Here is a 14,409-nt window from a genome sequence, read left to right on the forward strand (position 1 = left end):
AAATAACCAAATTCATTGTTTTCTAGTTTATTTTCTGTTTCTTTTTGTGATGGTAAGCAGATATATGCATGTTTTCTATTTTCTCTTTTTTCTTATACACCATGTAACATACTACGTGTGTACACTTTAAAAAAAATTTTTTTTTTTTGACAGAGTTTCACTCTGTTGCCAGGCTGGAGTGCAGTGGCATGATCTCGGCTCACTCCAACCTCTGCCTCCCGGGTTCAAGCGATTCTCCTGCCTCAGTCTCCTGTGTAGCTGGGACTATAGGCGTGCACCACCACGCCCAGCTAGTTTTTGTATTTTTAGTAGAGACAGGGTTTCACCATGTTGGCCAGGATGGTCTTGATCTCTTGACCTTGTGATCTGCCTGCCTTGGCCTCTGAAAGTGCTGGGATTACTTGCGTGAGCCACCCTGCCCGGCCTGAACATTACGTTTTTTGCTTCATAATATCTCCTGGAAATCATTCCATATCAGTTCAGAGATCTTCTTAGTTATTTTTTTAACAACTACATAGTGCTCCATTTTGTTTGTGTACTATAGCTTATTGAACCAATCCCCTATGAGGTACTTTATAATTACAAATACTCTTACATTGAATTTGTGTGCATATGCATTTTTGCATTCTTGTATCTTCAGAATAAATTTCTAGAAGTGGGATTGCTGGGTTGAAAAAGAAATGTATATTTAGTGTTATTAGAACATTGTCATTGCTTTATTTTGCTGTCATTTTTCTCGATTTTTCAATTGAGAATTTATTTCCATTCTTTTGTTTTTAACAATATAGGAGTTAGAGTTATGAATTTTTCCTGATTACTGATCTATGTATTACATAGATTTGTAGTATTTTCATTACCATTATTTTAAAGAAAGTCTGTACTTTCCTTTTTCATTTCCCCTTTCAATAAAGAGACGCTTAAGAGTTTTAAAATTTCCATGTGAAAAGGCTTTTTATTATTGTTTTTAATTTCTAATTTTATTGCATTAGGGGCTGAGAGTGTTTTGCCTAATATTTCTACCTTATGAAACTACTGAGGTCTTTCTTGAGCCCTACTGTATGATTAATTTATATGAAGAATCCATACATTTATTTAAGAGGAAGATGCATCTTCCATTTTCAGGGTATAGTTTATATAGATAGTTAGATATTTATATATACATACTGATAATGTGAATATATTCAAAATATCTACTTTTTAATTATATTGTTTGGATCTTTTACATCCTTACTTTTTTGTGTGTGCACTTGAATGTACTCAGAATGGTTTGTTATTTTCCTTTTTTTTTTTTTTTTGAGATGGAGTTTCACTCTTGTTGCCCAAACTGGAGTGCAATGGCACGATCTCAGCTCATCACAACCTCCACCTCCTAGGTTCAAGCAATTCTCCTGCCTCAGTCTCCCGAGTAGCTGGGATTACAGGCATGTGCCATCATGCCCAGCTAATTTTTTGTATTTTTAGTAGAGATGGGATTTCTCCATGTTGGTCAGGCTGGTGTCGAACTCCTGACCTCAGGTGATCTGCCCACCTCGGCCTCCCAAAGTGCTGGGATCACAGGCATAAGACAACGTGTCCAGCCTTGTTATTTCCCTTTTATTCGTGTGTTTCTTTCTCCTTTAGCTTCCTGTGGTTTTTTCCAAATTACAGGTGCATAGATATTCATAATTGCTATATTTTCATTGTGGAATGTGGCACTTAACATTACAAAATGTCCTTTTTTGTCTCATTTAATGCTTTTTTGCTTGAATAACTTTTTAGTATATGTCTCAAATATTGCATGGGACATATTTATATAAACATTATTTTTTGTTTATCTGAAGTCCAAATGTAAATAGGCACTGTATATTTTATCTGGCAATCCTAAATACAGAAAAGTCCTAGAAACAAGGACTGCTGCCAGGACCCACATTGTGTGATTTAAATTACAATTCCTATTAAAACTTACTGGGCTGGCTGGGCGCAGTGGCTCAAGCCTGTAATCCCAGCACTTTGGGAGGCCGAGACGGGTGGATCACGAGGTCAGTAGATCGAGACCATCCTGGCTAAAACAGTGAAACCCCGTCTCTACTAAAAAAATACAAAAAAACTAGCCAGGCGATGTGGCGGGCGCCTGTAGTCCCAGGTACTCGGGAGGCTGAGGCAGGAGAATCGCCTAAACCCAGGAGGCGGAGCTTGCAGTGAGCTGAGATCCGGCCACTGCACTCCAGCCCGGGCTACAGAGCGAGACTCAGTCTCAAAAAAATAAATAAATAAATAATATAAAAAAAAGTACTGGGCCACCTTGGAGAAATGATAGATTCCTTGAATATAAGATGAGCCTGGAACATTTTATCAAACTGAATGTCAAGGAAGCAATTAAATGTCTCAGAAGTCAACTTAAAGAAGCTTCTGCTCCACAAGAGTGCAGAACCATCTGTAAATCATGGTCACATTTTACCTTCCTCACTCAACTGGGCATATAAAGCTTTTCATGAGGCCACAGGAGTTGTGGTCATCTGGGTGACTTGTTTATGCCAAAAACTTGTACATAATCTGTTTGAGACAGATCATATGCCTCTTTTATTTAATGATAGGATGCTGCTGTATATACCCAACCTTATGGCTTGATGGGTCAAATAACATTCAATTCATGGAGGGAAACTCGGGTAGGATGGTAATTTCCTGGTCCCTGATGAAGCATTCAATCTCTGCTATGGCCCAGTAGCAAACCAGAAGCTGCTTCTCAAAAGCAGAATAGTTATCTGCAGAGAATGACACATTTTCTCCCAGTCCAAAGGATTATGCTGTGATTCACCCAAAAGGACCCAGTAAAAGTTCTATATAGGCCAGGCTTGGTGGCTCATGCCTATAATCCCAACACTTTGGGAGGCCAAGGTGGGAAGATCACTTGAGGCCAGGAATTCAAGACAAGCCTGGGCAACATAGCAAGACCCCATCACTACAAAAATTGTTTTAATTAGCTGGGCATGGTGGTATGCACCTGTAGTCCCAGCTACTCAAGAGGCTGAGGTGGGAGGGTTGCTTGAGCCCAGCAGGTCAAGGTTGCAGTGAGCCAAGATCTCACCACTGTACTCTAGGTTGGGTAACTCTTATTTTCCACAGACATTTCAAGCACCATCAGATCTGTTGTTCATGTGGCCCACATAGAAAAGTAGCTTGCATAGCAGCATTACCTGTTTCAGAATCTTCTTAGGTTCTCAGTCTTATTTAACACTGGCAGCCTTGAGTTACATAGTAATTGGTTTAGAAAAACATGTCCAAATGAGGTATATCTTGCCTCCAAAGAGGCCCAATTAGGCATTATGCCTTTTAGTAAAAAGAGAAATGACATCTCTAAATGTTCTGAACTACTTAATGCCTAGAAATTTCACTGAACAGCCCTCTGAATTTTTACATTTGGGGATATGTTTCCTTCTCTATGACCTCCACGTGCCTTATCAAGGTGACTATAGTATTTGCTATTTCCTGCTCATCAGGGAAAGTCAGCATGCTATCATCAATGATAGGACACCTGCATGATATCCTATGGAATACAGTGCATTCAAAGTCCTTGTGGACTAGATTATCACATAAAACTAAAGAGTTTATATTGTCTAGAGGTGATACCCTGTGAAGGTGTATTGCCAGTCTTGTCAGCTGAAATAAAAGGCACTTGATAGCTGCCCTTAACTAATAGGTATAAAAAAAGAAGTATTAGCCAGCTCAATAGGTACATATCAGGTGCTAGGGGTTATGCTGATTTACTCCACCAATGAAATCATATCTGGAAGAGCAGCTGCAACTGGAATCACCATCTAATTAAATTTATATTAATCTACTATAATTCTCTAACATCCATTTGTCTTCTACACAGGCTAAATGTAAATGGGATAGTAAGGTAAGGTAAATGGGATGTGATGAGAATCTCCTCCCCTGCATCTTTCAAGTTCTTGAGGGCAGCAGTAATCTGTACAATTCCTTCAGGAATGCAGTATTGCTTTTGATGTACTATTTGTGTATGTTGACAAAGTTCTAGTGGTTTCTGCTTGGCCTTTTCTACCAGAATAGTCTTATGTCCCAGTGTCAGGGAAACATTGTAGGGATTCTGCTAGTTTGGAGTTTGTCTATTCAAACTCTGCATTCTGGAACTGAGGAAATAACCACAATGTGAGTTTGGAAACCCAATGGGCTCACTGGTATTGGGTGATCCTAGCTAAAACCTGGAAATAACCCCAATTTTTCAATCAACAAATGAATAATCAAATTATGGTATCCATACAATGGAATACTACTCAGAAAAAAATAACAATATATACACACAAACATAGGTAAATATCAAAATTATTGTACCGAGTTAAGTAGCTAAACAAACGGAGGACATACTGTGTGGTTACATTTGTAGAAAATCTAGAAAATGCAAACTAACCTATAGTGACAGGAAGCAGACTGGTGGTCGCCTAGGGATTGGGAGTGGAGGCCCAAGAGAGACAAATTCCAAAGGGTCCCAAGGAAATTCTGGAGTGGCTTAAGTGGGTCCGTGACATTCGATGATGTGTTGGTCATGGCAGAACGGCAGAAGCAGAAACTCAATGGCAGTGGGTTGAGAAATGATGAATAATGAGGAGCCAGTGGGTCCTGTATAACTGTATCCAGAGGCTTCCTGAGGAAGTAAGGAAGGAGACCACTACTACTCCTGCTGCCCTCCTCCCCCACCTTGCCTAGTTCACAAGACAGGAGTAAACAGAGAAAGAAACAAAAGTAAGATAGCCAGACAACCTTGGCACTACCACCCGGCCCTAGGAGTTAAACAAAGTAATAATAATAACATCAACCCCTGGCCTAAACTGCTTGTGTTATCTGTAAATTCCAGACACTGTATGAAAAATGCATTGTAAAACTTTCTGTTCTGTTAGCTGATGCATGTAGCCCCCAGTCACGTTTCCCACGCTTGCTCAATTTATCACAACCCTTTCACGTGGACCCCTTAAAGTTGTAAGCCTTTAAAAGGCCAAGTATTTCTTTCTCAGGGAGCTCGGCTCTTTAGACGCAAGTCTGCCGATGTTCCCAGCCGAATAAAAAACCTCTTCCTTCTTTAATCCGGTGTCTGAAGAGTTTTGTCTGCGGTTCATCCTGCTACAGAAGGACTAAGAAAGATACAGTGATACTGGTTAGCAACATACTTTATGGAGTCTCCTTCCAGATGCTGTTTGGGATTCCACTTAGCTTAATCCAATGAGCTTGTCCCCGTCCGCTCCTTCTCCTGCATTGATTCTGCTCCTAGAGTGGAATTTACCTGCCTTTCCTCCTTGCTAACATCTCCCAGCCTTTATTTTCCAGAGCGATTTCTCCCTTTCTCAAACCACACCAGTCTAAGCTAAGCTCTCCCATTTTAGGACTCTTAGGGCATTATTACCTGTATTACATTATATGACATGCTCGATTAAATTCTGCCAAAGTTGAAAAGTACCATAGTGTTAAGTGCGTAGAAACTGGCGTCAGACTATCTGAGTTTGATTCCACCTTTGTCATATAGTGTCTGTGTGACTTTAGTCAAGTAACACAGTCTCTCTGTGCTTCAGTTTCTCCAGCTATAAGTGGATATAACAGTATCTCTTGTTACGAGGATTAAAGGAGTTACTACTATTACAGAGTTTAGAACAGTGTTTGTCACATCCTAAGCCCTAAGAATAGGGATAAAAATCAATTTGTGTTCCTGCTCCAGGAAGTTTCACGCTCATGGTTAGGAGGGATACAAGATATATGTGGCATTTGCCTAGACTCAAGGAGCTAGCAATTTCGTGCTGGTCAGATTTAGATTTCATAGAGATTTTCTGTATGCCCTGGTCCAGCGGCCTCTGTACTTGGACAACTTTGCATGAAGGCCAGAAAGTCCATTTATAATTGCCACTTTTTAGAACCTGTTTGCAAGGCGAAAGAATGGTGGCTGCCAGAATTCAAGAGGAGGAAAGGGTGAAGCCTTTTTGGAGAACGCAGATGATGGCCTTTTTGCAAGGTTTTGGAAAATTTTCGTTTCAACGGACTAAAAGCTACTGCCAGTAACCTCTAGACAGGCCTGGAAAGGCAGGGGAGGCCCTTCAGACCCCGTTTCCCCACTGTCCCTAACCCTACGGTGGGCCCGGCCTCAGGCCCCGCCCCGCCCCTGGAGGGTATCTGACCTAGGCCCTGCCCCTCCCAGCCCAGCGCCCCGCCCAGCTCCCCGCCCCTGCAACATGTAGGCCTTGGCTCCGGCTGCGCCCTATCGCCCCTCCCCTTCCCGGGCTCCCTGTCTTCTGCCCTGCGCTGAGTGTCCGCATCGCCTTCGCTGCAGTCGTGGGCACCCCGCTCGGCGTCGGTGCCTGAGGGAGGCCGCAATGTCGGCCGAGACCCCGGCGGCGGAGGCCGTGGCGACGCGCCTGGAGCGGCAGGAGGAGGACATCCGCTGGCTGTGGGCGGAGGTCCAGCGCCTGAGGGACGAGCAGCTGAACGAGCCCTACAGCTGCCAGGCGGAGGGGCCGTGCCTCACGCGGGAGGTGGCGCAGCTCCGGTCCGAGAACCGCGACCTGCGCCACCGCCTGTGCCGCCTGCGGCTGTGCCTCGCCGAGGAGCTGAGCCGCCAGGCCACGCTGGAGAGCGCGGAGCTGGCGGGGGCGCAGGAGGCCGGCGCACAGGTAACCTGGCGGTGGGGACTCAGGGGAGGACGCGGGCGGGGCGGGCCGAGATGGTGCGCGCCGAGCGGTTTTCAACTCTGGGGACAGGTGCGGGGGCGCCCCGGGGTAGAGCCAGCCCAGTGCCTTGCGGGTGGCCCGCCCTGTCCTGCTGTGTGCTCCCGTGTGGTGGCCTGGGGAGCCGCTGGATTTCCAGCGTCGCCAGACTTACCAAACGCTGTTGATTTCTCAATTCGTCCATTAAAGAGCCTGCCACACATCTTTTTCAGGGGCAGAAATAGTGTTTTCATTTGTTTGAAAAAATGCTGAAGTGTTTAAAACTCGTTATTCTTTCCTTGGGCAGAAAGACTAAGAGCTGCGTATGTAAACTCTTTCATCTCTCTGGTTCTTTTTTGTTGTTGTTGTTGGGTTTTTTTTGGACGAGAAGTTTTAGCTTTTTGTGCCCTTGTTTTGGTGGTTTATCTTGAGAGGATAACTGTATATTTAGCATTTTTATTTAATACAGTATTTTATGATTTTAGAAAGGATAAATTATCTTCTTTTAACATCATAAACTTTCTGAGTCCTGAAGCTTCTCAGGCTGTGAGATGTTCTGCAGTCCTTTTGGAAGAACAGCTGTGGTGAACTAGCAACATCTTCATGAAATAGTGCATTTGATGTGGCAGGCAGCAACCACACATTTTCCAGCCACATTATTTGTTTAAAGTTCAAGACAAAAAGTTTTCAAGGGCAAAATATATTAAATGTGCTTAGCAACAGTGTGACAGGAAGGACTGAACCCTGGAGGATGACTTGCCCACTGAGAGTTGTAGGTGGTGGTCAGGAGAGCCCTAAACACGGGGCACTTGCAGCCTGCTGGCATGACTCTCTTCTTAAGATATGTTGCTTTTTTTTGCCATTGATGTGAGTCATTTATAATTTATCTTTCAGCGTCCTTCTAGTCAAAGCCAAGACGAGGACATGAAAAACAAGAAAATGAAGGAAAGCGAGCCTGACAGTGAGGTAGTTGTTGCTATGGAAACAATATAAAATACTACCTGTAATTTTATATATGTGTATATAGTTAATCATCTAGGATTTCTAATTTAAAAATTACTGATTAAATTATTATTTGGGTCACATTAGTGTATTTAAAATTTTTCAAACTGTAAATATGAGATGTCTTGAGAAATGAGCTGCCCATATTTAATAAACATATGTATTTAATCTATTTAAGTTGTGCTAGCAGTTTGTTTGTTAGTTAGTTTTTGGTTTTGTTTTAGACGGAAGTTTGCTTTTGTTGCCCAAGCTAGGGTGCAATGGCATGATCTTGGTCACTGCAACCTCCGCCTCCTGGGTTCAAGCCATTCTTCTGCCTCAGCGTCCTGAGTAGCTGGGACTACAGGTGCATGCCACCAAGCCTGGCTAATTTTGTTTATTTATTTTATTTTTTTAGTAGAGATGGGGTTTCACTGTGTTAGCCAGGAGGATCTCCATCTCCTGACCTCGTGATCTGCCTGCCCCAGCCTCCCAAAGTGCTGGGATTACAGGCGTGAGCCACCACGCCCAGCCTTTTTATTTTTTTTGTATTCAGGAAATTAGCTACTTTGCTTTTGTATATAAAGCATTGAAACAACCAGTAAGTATTTAGCATCAACATTTGGTAGGAGTGAAGGAGGAATATCTGGGCCCAAATAAATTAGTCTGGTTGAGGAATTCAGGCAGACTGGGGACAAACAACTAGAGAACAGAGTACAGTGGTGCACAGGTAAGTGCTGTAATGTGTGACTGTGTACCCATTCTGTAAACAGTAGAAAAGGGAGGTGCTGTGTGGCTGAGCATAGTGGCTCATGCCCGTAATCCCAACACTTTGGGAGGCCAAGGCGGGCAGATCACAAAGTCAAGAGATCAAGACCATCCCGGTCAACATGGTGAAACCCCATCTCTACTAAAAATACAAAAAATTAGCTGGGCGTGGTGGCTGGCGCCTGTAGTCCCAGCTACTCTCAGGAGGCTGAGGCAGGAGAATCGTTTGAACCCGGGAGGAGGAGGTTGCAGTGAGCTGAGATTGTGCCACTGCACTCCAGCCTGGTGACAGGGCAAGACTCCGTCTCAAAAAAAAAAGGGAGGGGAGGTGCCAGTGGGTAACATAGGTGGAGGAGGCGGGCTTTGAGGTAGACCTTTAGAGCTAAGGAGAAATTAGATAGGCAGAGAGGAGTTTTTTGGAGGTGGGAAGTACACATGCTCTTAGCCTTACAGTGGGGTTATGTCCCAATAAAACCAATGTGAGTTTAAAATGTATTTAATACACATAAGCTAGTGATCATCATAGCTTAGCCTAGCCTACATTAAAAGTGCTCAGAACACTTACATTAGCTTACAGTTGGGCAAAATCCTCTAACACAAAGCCTATTTTATCATTAAGTGTTGAATATCTCATGTAATTTACTGAATACTGTAGTGAGTGAAAAACAGAATGGTTGTATGGAATACTCAAAGTGCAGTTTCTACTGAATGCATATCACTTTCACAACATCATTAAATTTGAAAAATTGTGGCTGGATATGGTGACTCACGCCTGTAATCGCAGCAATTTGGGAGGCCAAAAATCATTTGAGGTCAGGAGTTCGAGACCAGCCTGGCCAACATGGCGAAACCCCATCTACTACAAATACAAAAATTAGTCTGGCAGGGTGGCACTTGCCTGTAATCCCAGCTACTCGGGAGGCTGAGGCAGGAAAATCTCTTGAACCTGGGAGGCAGAGGCTGCAGTGAGCTGAGTTCACGCCCCTGCACTCCAGCCTGGATGACAAAGCAAGACTGTCTCAAAACAACAACAACAACAACAAACCAAAAAGCAACAACAACAACAAAAATTGTAATTCAAACCGCGGTACATTGGGAGCATCTGTAGAGCTGAGAAGGCAGTGAGGGGGTGAAGCTGATTCAGAGCTGAGCAGCTAGAAAACAGTAGGCTGTATATATTAAACTCATTATAATTTCAGGTGAAACAACCAATTTTCATAAAAGAAAGATTGAAGCTTTTTGAAATACTGAAGAAAGACCATCAGCTCTTACTTTACATTTATGGAAAAAAAGAGGATACAAGCAATATCATCACAGTGAGAGTGGCTGATGGGCAAACAGTGCAAGGGGAAGTCTGGAAAACAACGCCTTACCAAGTGGCTGCTGAAATTAGGTAAACTATAGTGTGGAAAAGATATTCAATATTCGGTAATTATACTGGAGCCTGGTGAAAATGTTTTCTTAGGGACCACTAATATATTACTCTGTTCTCACGCTGCTAAAAGGACATATCCAAGACTGGGTTATTTATAAAGGAAGAAGGTTTAATTGACTCACAGATCCACAGGGCTGGGGAGGCTTCAGGAAACTTACAATCATGGCAGAAGGGGAAGCAAGCATGTCCTTCTTCACATGGCGGCAGCAAGGAGAAGTGCAGAGCAAAGTGGGGGGAAACCCCTTATAAAACCATCAGATCTCATGAGAACGCAGTCACCACCAAAGAACAGCATGGAGGTAACAGCCCCTATGATTCAGTTACCTCCCACTGGGTCCCTTCCACAAAACATGGGGATTATGGAAACTACAGTTCAAGATGAGGTTTGGATGGGCACACAGCTAAACCATATCAGCTAATTTTTTTTTCTTATTCAGTTGCATAAATTAAATGTATTTAATTTTTTTCCTCTGGCTTCTCCAAGGGCCATGTAAATAAGTAGTTGAATATCAGAACACAATCATTTCCTGTTCTCATAAAAATATATAGGAGAGAAAAAAATCTGTCTTGACAGGCCATTTTACACTGACTTTATTCATCAATCAAGTAACTTCCGTGAGTTTTTACAGGTCTTTTAATTATAGATTGAAGATATATGTGTTAGAGCTGTTATCAGTCTTGGAAAAGTGCATTGACCTTTCTAGGAATTAGATACATTAGTGAAGTTATATTGTTTTGACTAATGCTAATTCCTAGCATTAGAAGCTATTATATAAATGCAGTTATATAGCTTCTATACAGTTGTATTTAATGCCATGTAAATAAATGTTTATCATTTAAAAAACAAACTTTCAACAATTGAAATTCTCAGATTTTCTTTGAAAACTATGGCTAAGATTATGTTTCTGATTCATCCTGTTATATTGTTAAATGCTCTCTCAACCTGTTTTCATGTTTTCTAAGGGGAATGATGTGCTAGGAGAAAACAGGTTGTGAAGCAAGAATAAGTTTGTTTTCTCATGGAGAGTCAGATTGCATGTTAAATGTGTTGGGTCAGTATTTCTCAAAGTGTAGTCCCCAGACCAGCAGCAAAGGCATCACCTGGAAATTTGTTAGACATGCAAATTTGGGGGTCCCACCTCAAACACCCTGAATTGATCAGCTATCTGTGTTTGTATGAGGCCTCCAGGGGCTTCTGATGCAAACTAACCATCTAGAAGTGACCAGTCCAGCCTAGTGAACATTTCTGGCCCATGCAGTTATTTATGGACCCAGCTTCCTTCCATCTTGTTAATCTGCTGTCCCCTAGGTAGGATTTGTTTGTGTCTAGCGGTGGAAGCTGGGTCCTTGCATGGGCCTGCCTGCAGTCAGGAGGAAGAGAAGCTGCAGAACAATGATGCTTTGAGGCCAAGACCCCACAGGGGCTGGCTTCAATTTTCACTCACGTCCTGTTAGCTCTCATTTAGTCACATGGCCATGCCTAGCTGTGAGAGAGAATGGGAATATAGCTCCATTGTCCACCCAGACACGTGTCCAGCTAAAGCATTCATACCATGGAAGAGAGGAATGGTTTATGGAACAACAGGGAGTCTGCCACAGTCTGCCCCTCTGATATCCAGATATCTCTAGGTATCCTTCTTTCAACATCTGACACACTCACTCCCCAAGTGAGACAACTCTTTTGTTCCATAGCTCAAAGCCTGGGATTTCTGAGTGATGTACAGAACACCCCCCATCAGGCTGACCACTTGCATTCTAGTAACAAATAAACTAACAGACAAGTCTGCTCACACCACACGTGTATGCAGTACACAGAAGACAATCACAAAGTGTGTGCTTGGAAAAAAGAAAGAGGAGAAATATAGCAGGGACTGGTACAGAGAAGTCATCAGATTCTGCTGGAAGCCATGGTGAGGCCCCACAGCCTGGCAGCGGTTAGTGCTTGTGTCAGCCCACCTATTCATCCTTCGTTCTCTGGAAGCAGCTGTCTTGTCCGTGATCCCCCATGGGCCCTGATTTTGCACTTTGGAAAGTTCAGAGTTGTCCATTACCCTCATTTGTCACATCTGAAGTGACGACAGTTTGTCCTCTTGGGGTCTGTGCAGTTTGCACAGCTCAGTTCTGTGGTGTACACTTGGGGCCTGAGGGTTCCTTTAAGGATCACATAGTTGCAGATATTTGTAAGCTGGGCTTATAATTTGTTTGACAATATAATTTCCATCATCAGTTAGCCATAGTAGGCTTCTGGTCTGTTTGTAGCTAATCCGTTCCACATGAAAGTAATCTCACTTAAAGAATCTTCTAGATAGACTTCTCACCCTGTTGTTTCATGGCTTTTTAATTTGGCTTACTCCTATTTCCTCATTTAATGGACTGAGAGCATATAAAGCAAAAGACTTGTGGGAGGGAGGCAGTCTTGCTCTCTAATTCTTGCAGTTCCACTGGCCTCTATTGTCTGGATTTATGTGTGGCCTTTGAGAAGGGCTATCAGTGCCTGTCCCTCCTGCTGTTTGGGAAGGAAGATTGTCTTTCCAATCTTGCATAGCTCCATGTTTCTGAACTTTTAGTCAGTTGAATTACAGGACACAGGCAGAGGGAGCCTCCCTATCCCTTCCATCTCTGCTAGCAAACTAGATTATTTTCATCTGAGATAAATGCATTCTTGTAGCTTCTTGCTAAAAGCAACAAGAGTTACCCAGGGTATACCAACACTGTCCCCTCCCCCCCGTGCCCCGCTCCTTTTTCCATCTCGGCTCACCACAACCTCCACTCTCTGGTTTCAAGGGATTCTCCTGCCTCAGCCTCCCAAGTAGCTGAGATTACAGGCATGCGCCACCACACCCAGCTAATTTTGTATTTTTAATAGACACGCGGTTTCTCCATGTTGGTCAGGCTGGTCTCGAACTCCCAACCTCAGGTGATCTGCCCACCTCGGCCTCCCAAAGTGCTGGGATTACAGGTGTGAGCCACCGCACCTGGCCTTACTCTTCCCTTTTATATCTGCTTTCTTGTGTGCTACAAGCACTGTAACACATGGTTTGCCTGCAAGTTTTATCAAATGTTTTGTTATACTATCACAAAGGTTACTGGCTCTCCATATGTTAGAGTCTGTTTCCTTGTTACTCACTGCCAGTCTGCTAAGCCAATGCCACATGTTTTGGATTTTTACTTCCAGGTCCTTATTTCTGTATTACTTAAGACATATACTAAGCTGCTGCAACAAAGACATCACAGAAAACTCAGTCGCTTGAATGTGGTCAAAGTCTGTTTTTCATATAGCAGTCTAGACGTGGATGGCCAGGTTGACTGGGTGACATATCTCCATACAGTCATTCGGGGACCCAGATTTCTCCCATCGTGCTGATCTGTCTGGTACAACGTTGCCCTTGTCTACATGGTCCAGAAAGAACAGCACATGGGTTCCCATCTACAGAAGGTGGAGAGAGGATAGAGAAGTGCCCTCCACTGTTTTAATGATGAGACACGCAAGTGTTACACATGACTTCTCCTTCTGTCCATTGGCTCCAAATATGGCCACATCTAGCTGCAAGGAAGGCTGGAAAACTCCATCTGTAGAAGAAGGGCAGAATGGCTTTGCGGAACATGTAGCCATCTGTGACAGTCAGTAAAAATGAAAGTTCTACTTGATTAATAATATCTAACATTTATTAAGTTATTGTTATCATATGTACACATTACGTAATCCTGAGTATAAGTGAATGAGGAACGTCCTGTAATCCCCATTTTGTAGATAAGAACACTGAGGCCTAAAAAGCTGAGTAAATTGTCCAATATTTAAACCCAGTTTGGCCTTTCACCTGTGTGCTCCTAACCACAATGCTATACTGCTGCTCAAGTTAATCACAGAAAGGTAAATTAAAAGATTACATTGTAGGCTGGGCACGGTGGCTCACACCTATAACCCCACCACTTTGAGAGGTGAAAGTGGGCGGATCACTTGGGTCAGGAATGAGACCAGCCTGGCCAACAGGGTGAAACCCTGTCTCTACTACAAATACAAAAAGTAGCCAGACATGGTGGCATGTGCCTGTAATCCCAGCTACTCGGGAGGTCGAGTCAAGAGAATCACTTGAACCCGAAAGGCAGAGGTTGCAGTGACCCGACATTGCACCATTGCTCTCCAGCCTGGGCAACAGAGACCCTGTCTCAAAAAAAAAATAGTAATTGTAGAGTTGATATAATTTAATAGTACCTAACATTATGAGAACTCAGAGACAAGATACTCTTGTAACTCTGCTAGTAGGAAAATTTTGCAGTATATTCTGACAGAAGTCACTGAAAATGCATTTCCCTTGACTAGCACTTTTACCTCCAGAATTTTTCCTGAGAAAATAATTGAGTAAGATATATGTTCAAGAATGTTCATTGCAGCATTATTTTTCATTACTACTCGTCCCCCAAAATACCCATAAAAATAATTAAAATGCCTAGCAAATATTGGTTCCTCTGTGACTATTAAATATCATGTTTTAGAAGTCTGTCTCCTGTTAGGGAAAATGCTGTGATTTATTGTTAAGTTTAAGA

At 43.0% G+C, this 14,409-nt stretch overlaps 1 protein-coding gene across 5 annotated transcripts in view; it reads left to right on the forward strand.

The window, feature by feature from the left end:
- Nucleotides 1–5,136: 5,136 nt before the first annotated feature.
- Nucleotides 5,137–14,409, forward strand: part of TARS3 (threonyl-tRNA synthetase 3) — an 88,742-nt gene continuing 79,469 nt past the window's right edge. For 2 of the 5 annotated variants that reach the window (XR_004431773.1, XM_033188808.1), the window contains exons 1-3: nucleotides 5,138–6,647; nucleotides 7,575–7,646; nucleotides 9,629–9,822. Coding sequence is in view for 3 of the 5 variants with exons in the window: in XM_033188808.1 (XP_033044699.1) it covers nucleotides 6,351–6,647; nucleotides 7,575–7,646; nucleotides 9,629–9,822 (563 nt within the window). In the remaining 2 variants the exon portion in view is untranslated. Of the gene's footprint in view, nucleotides 6,648–7,574; nucleotides 7,647–9,628; nucleotides 9,823–14,409 lie in introns of all 5 variants that reach the window. The other 3 variants (XR_004431772.1, XM_033188806.1, XM_033188807.1) reach the window with 3 other exon arrangements.

Source organism: Trachypithecus francoisi, unplaced genomic scaffold (genome assembly GCF_009764315.1).
Source record: "Trachypithecus francoisi isolate TF-2019V2 unplaced genomic scaffold, Tfra_2.0 Lachesis_group3, whole genome shotgun sequence".
Lineage (NCBI taxonomy): Eukaryota > Metazoa > Chordata > Mammalia > Primates > Cercopithecidae > Trachypithecus > Trachypithecus francoisi.